Raw genomic sequence first — 6,004 nt, forward strand, 5'->3', positions numbered from 1 at the left:
GAAGTAACCTATGGCGCTATCAGAGAGGAGAAAAAGGTATGCTTTTTCTTAACTGTGGCCAAACTGTCTTATAGGCTAGTAAATAATAATAATGACAATTAAACCCAGTAACAAGCTATTTCAAATGCGCGAGTGATTATTTATCGTTCTTGTTTTAAACTCCACCTGTATGGAGGGCGGTAAAGACCTGTGGATGATGCAGAACAGGGGTCTCAATTCTAAAAACATGCCCAGAAACCTCACTAAAAGTGTACGTGCGTCCAAAAGACAAAAAATGGCTTACACCCTTGTAAGCTTGTTCCCTTTATAAATCACAATCAAATTGAAATGTGGTCTATGTGAGGAAGCGCCACGTCTGATCCCTTCAAACGCTTACAACTGTCTATAAATGGTCAGTGGAATTAATATTAATACTTACTGACTGTGGGAAGAAAAGGAGGCAAACTCTGACAGAGGAGCTACAAAACGAGATTTAATTCAGCATGACACTGACGTTCCTTTTGGTGAAGCTGAAGTTGCTTGGTGGGTAAAAAACGCTTTCATGCAACGCTTGTGCACCAGAGGAAAGGGGGCACCGGAGCTCCACGCCCTTTATAACCGATCTGCAGGAACGGGGCATTCCTCCTGAGTAGTGACGTCACTGACCAAAGGGGACACACACATACATACACACAAGACGGGATGAAGATGGGTACTTTTTTGGATTCACCCGTTTGAAAAGACCAAAACCAAATTAATTCCACCTGTGTTTAAACATGTATTTAGGTTACACAAGCAGTCCACTCACTTAACAACAATGGTGATGAGTTAAAAGAAATAGCCTGTGACTTGTTGTAAACGACAATGAAATAGTGTTATTTTCCATAACAAACAGAGCATCACATCCACACGCTGGCGCACAGCGTTTGGCTCGATTAGGAAGCAAACATGTGATAACAATACATGAAACTATGCACTAGTATTTGCTCAACTGACGCATTGAAAACGGCATCAATTTAAATGTAATTTGTCCTCCTGTTCACCTTATTTATGAGAATAAATTGTACTGCATACAAGTAATTAATATGATTCCTGATTAAACGATCCAACACATTTGAGGTGTTCTTTTGCAGAAACAGAATCTCCGATCGTGTTTATTATCCTCAGTCATGGTTCTTTTTGTGCGCCGCAAATTATCTTAAATTATGTTTTTTTTAATAGCGAACTTCAGGGAGAATCAATCAAACAAGTGTCTGATTATTTAGAAAGGCTTTAAGGCGATACTACTCAGAGGTAATATTTCGATATATTTTACGCAGTTGTAGGACTATTCACTTCAAACAGTTTCATCCTTCTGCCATGTGAGTCGTCGTTTCTCATTTCTCCTCTTTATGTGTGTACACATGGTCCAGAGTTTACTTACAGGATGCACATTTTCAATGTCCAGTTTGTTTTTTATAGATCATAACCTTTGCTCGGGAAGTGGCGTTAGTTGTTGTCACCTATATTGTCTGTCCATCCATCCATCATCAACCGCTTATCCTGCGTACAGGGTCGCGGGGAGCTGGAGCCAATCCCAGCTGACATTGGGCAAAAGGCAGTGTACACCCTGGACAGGTCGCCAGTCCATCGTGGGTCCCACCTATATTGTAATAATATTTATTTCTACTTAGTGTATTGTCGTCTTTTGTGTTACTTTCTTAGACCGATCATGTGTTTTGTCTACAACATCTTAATTATTAGCTAGTAAACAAAATACGTCAGATGTGATACGTAAAAAACAGATGTTTAAATGGATTGATGATAAAACTGAGTTTGCATTCTCTAACTGCGACAGCTGTGCTTAACTCTGGGCCAAAGTCTTTTTTCCGGTTTTATCCTGCAACACATGAGCGTCGGACATTAGGATGTGATTTAAGCTGAGATAGATGTCACCCTACTATCCTAACAATAGGAGACAATTTTAAGTATCTGAGAAATAAAAAAGCTTTCCGAGAGTTTAAAACAAGCCCTATATAGAAAATTCTAAACCATTTCACATTTCTAGCTAGAAGCATACATCTGGATATTTTTTAAATCTTTATTTCCACTGTTGTCCAAATTTGAATCCACTGCAAGACAGGCAATGCAATATAAATCGTCCACCCCAACCCCCAAGCCATACTTAGTATAGTAAGTCATTAGGCTTTGCTAGTAGGTCATGAGACATAATACAAAAGCAACCAATAAGAGATGATATGATGTGACATTAGGCAAACAAGTGCAAAGCATTAACCTCAGCATGACCCCATTCCAAGGAGGTTTACACACAGTGGGTACATCTCAAGTCTCTTATTGCATCCACATTTCCCTGACACGCGACAGAGAGAAGAAATGATCACAAAAACATTCAAATACCAACCCCATTTGAAAACTACCTGAGTATATGATCGACTTCTGATTGGTCACGGGGGTTTAGGCCCTTCAGGAGGTTGTTCAGAGGTTCATTGATCCACTGGACAGCAGTCATCACATGGTCAGCCCTCACCTGAGTGTTCCAATCCAGTGAAGTCTCTTTAGGCCCAAAGTGGCTGGAGACGACAGCTGAGGACATGCTCTGAACACAAGACGGAAAAACTTCTTCAAAAGGATAACAAGCTATTTCCCACAAAATCGTTACAGTTGTTATGAATGACATAGTTGAAAAGCAGAAGCCCCCCAATTCACAACATCTTCCCAATCTGCAAACAAATACAATTCAATTCAATGTTATTTATATAGCACCAATTCATAACAAAAGTTATCTTATTGCACTTTTTATACAGGTCAATACCGTAATCTTTGAAATGCACACGTTTGCTGCAGAAACAAATCCAAACATTCCACTGTTGTGCTGAATGTTTGGGCTGAAACATATTAAAATTAGCATTTTTCACATACTGCTCTACTGACAGTCACCTCCACCTGCCCTGTAGCCAACAATGGGGTTGGAGGGGGAGAACATGAGTTATCTGCAATCTCTGCCTCATCTCTCCTCATCCACAGCATGCTTCTCTCTCCACCTCCTTCTCCCTTCTTCTTCACAGAACACTTTTTCCTCTCATTACATATTACTGCTGAAGACTGATAAATTCCAAGCATTATACTATTCTTTCTTTGGATAATTTGCTCAAAGGGGCACACATCACCGATATGCTTCTATATCAAAACCACCATATGAGTTTAGGGTTAGGGTTTTGCAAAGGACTCCCAGATCTGCTTGTCTTTCATTCTGATCATGCTAGTCATGCAACTGAGCAAACTACATGTCTCTGTCAACCATTAAACTTCCTTTAGATAAAGTCACAAAACTCAGCAGTTATTATCATAGGTTCAGACTCTCCAGTTAATTGGATTTCCTAACACTACAGTTCCTTGTCCTATAACATAAAGCATCATTGCATAAAGTCTGTGTCATTTTTGCTTGTGATTTCTGCTGTCCAATCCTGATTCCTTCATCTTCGTGACATTTTAAAAAACCCAGTTTTTATCTACAAAGCAAAACAGCTATCCATGCTCTTATTACATCCAAATTGGATGAATCATGCACAAGATCTTGTCACACATGAGCCTGAGTGCATCCTGAAATCCTCTGGTAGGTCTTTGTCAGTAGTTCCCAGGTCGAGGCTAAAAATCAGAGAAGATCAGGCATTTGCAGTCAAAAACTGAACCTGCTAGAGGAGATCAGGCAAAACTGCTTTCAAACTTTATATTTGTTATATTTTATATAAAATCTCACTTTTAAAACTCATTATTTAAGAATAGATTTTTTTCTTTTGAATTAAATTGTGAAATATCATTTATTTGTATTTTAATACATTCTAAAATACATGCGCTATATAGATAAAGTTATAGATAAATTACAATATGCTATTATCTATCATTGGAACTGAGGAACTGGCCTCCTCCCCCTCCTCACAATGACATTATAGAATAGTAATACTGTTGGATTAAAGTGTTAATGCATGCCTATTGGCTAGGCCCTAGGTATGCCCACAGTGACCTCGGTTCATGGTGTCACATCTCATCTTTTTGGCTTTTGTGAAATGGCAAGGGTCAAGGGTCATGGTCTGTTCTCTAATTGCTACCTTCATGGTCCCCTTCTTGCCTCCAGCCGCCTCTTTACATCAGAGCCTACTGCATGTTTGAAGAGGCCCCGTTCTGTCATTTGAAACCATCAGCACATCACTAATGAATCACATCTCCTTTGTTAAACCTTTTATGTTGTTAAATTGTTACACTTAATGCATACACTTAAGTTAATCTGTTAAAGTTATATTGATCTTTATACTGATCTTTACAAGTAAGAGTTCTGTCTGTAGCCAAAAAGGCAAAATGTAACTCATGAGGTTTACCTTTTCCTTGTTGCAGATGATGCAGAAGACCTCAGCCTCAGTGGATAGCTGTCCTCTTGCATCATAAACCTCCTTTCCCTTCAGTCTGCTGATTTTTGGTGGTGCAGAGAGGTTTATAAAGTGATTTGCCTAAAGCGAAAAATAAATTTAGTACATTTTCTCCTGAACTTTTTAAGATACGTGATTCTCTCAGCTTTTGAGCTGTTCATCACATGCTGTTTTCAGAACTTGTAAGCTTGATTAACAAGCACCAAAAAATAGCACTCTTCACTGATTGGTTACAGAAACTTTTAAACGTATTGGTTATGCAAAACAGAATGAGGGACACATCACTCTACAGAAAGAAGGCATTAAAAGCATCCTTCTGAATGATGTCAAATTAATCATTAAATACGTCAAAGGTGATGCTGTATGTAATTATGTTTTTGATGGGTTTGCACCATTGATTTCGTGTGTTGCATATACTGTAGTGTAAAAACAGGCATTTTGATTAGAGCTGAAACGAATCATGATTAAAATTAGTAATCGAATTACTAAAAAGCATTGAAGCAAATTCTATGCATCAGTGCTTCATTTAATCCATACAACTATATAGCGCACTGTTTCGCACGGACATTTATTAAATGTCACACTTCGAGCTTACGTTGTGTGAACATGACGTGATTATGATGGCGCTGTTTGAGAAATTGGAGGAAGAGAGAGAAAATAGCGATGGACGAAGAAGAAAGTGTCCAAAGTATGCTATTATTTCAAGCTAAAAGAAAACAACAACTCTGTAAAGTTACAGTCGGTCCACCGTAAAATGAAATTTATGTCTCCTACCACAACAGCACGTCAGCATCTGATCAGAAAGCACCTGGTCTATCATCAAGTCCATGGAGCGGACCACAGTCAAGGTAACAGTAACAGCAACTTTAGCATTTAACTGAAATCATGATTGATTGATTGATGAGTTGAAAGCTAGCAAAAGTAAGCCGCAATCCTCAGCTGTAAATGTGCACACGTGTTTGTCTCCTTCTGGTTGCCGCCAAGCAAAGGTGCTTCTTAAACGATGCATCGACGCATCATCATGAATCGATGAAATAATCTGTAGAAACTTCAAGTACTCTAGTTTTGATGGGTATTAAAATTAGAGCCTGACCAATATGGGATTTTTAAGACCAATTTCGATATTTGAGGACTTTAAAATCCGAAACGCCTGATTTATCAGCCGATATTCTTTTTTTCCCTTCTTTTCAGAAACACAGAAGCTAACATAAACAAAGATTATCTCCTCACCAAGAGTAACAAAAGTACAACAAAATATATTAAAGTTTTAATAAATGAAGGAATTAAAGTAAATTTTGTATTTACAGTGGGTACGGAAAGTATTCAGACCCCTTTAAATTTTTCACTCTTTGTTTCATTGCAGCCATTTTCCAAAAATCAAAAAAGTTCATTTTATTTCTCAGTAATGTACACTCAGCACCCCATCTTGACAGAAAAAAACAGAAATGTAGAAATTTTTGCAAATTTATTAAAAAAGAAAAACTGAAATATCACATGGTCATAAGTATTCAGACCCTTTGCCGTGACACTCATATTTAACTCAGGTGCTGTCTATTTCTTCTGATCATCCTTGAGATGGTTCTACACCTTCATTTGAGTCCAGC

General features: G+C 38.2%; 1 protein-coding gene across 1 annotated transcript; it reads right to left on the reverse strand.

Annotated features, from left to right (window-relative positions):
* Positions 1-576: 576 nt before the first annotated feature.
* Positions 577-4,477, reverse strand: LOC123984304 (enolase 4-like). The gene is made up of 3 exons (XM_046071120.1): positions 4,353-4,477; positions 2,397-2,575; positions 577-640 (listed from the first exon to the last, which is right to left on the reverse strand). The coding sequence occupies exons 2-3, from the start codon at positions 2,570-2,572 to the stop codon at positions 592-594; spliced, it is 225 nt and encodes a 74-aa protein (XP_045927076.1). The 5' UTR covers positions 2,573-2,575; positions 4,353-4,477; the 3' UTR covers positions 577-591.
* Positions 4,478-6,004: the final 1,527 nt, after the last annotated feature.

The sequence above is a fragment of the Micropterus dolomieu genome, linkage group LG15, assembly GCF_021292245.1.
Source record: "Micropterus dolomieu isolate WLL.071019.BEF.003 ecotype Adirondacks linkage group LG15, ASM2129224v1, whole genome shotgun sequence".
Lineage (NCBI taxonomy): Eukaryota > Metazoa > Chordata > Actinopteri > Centrarchiformes > Centrarchidae > Micropterus > Micropterus dolomieu.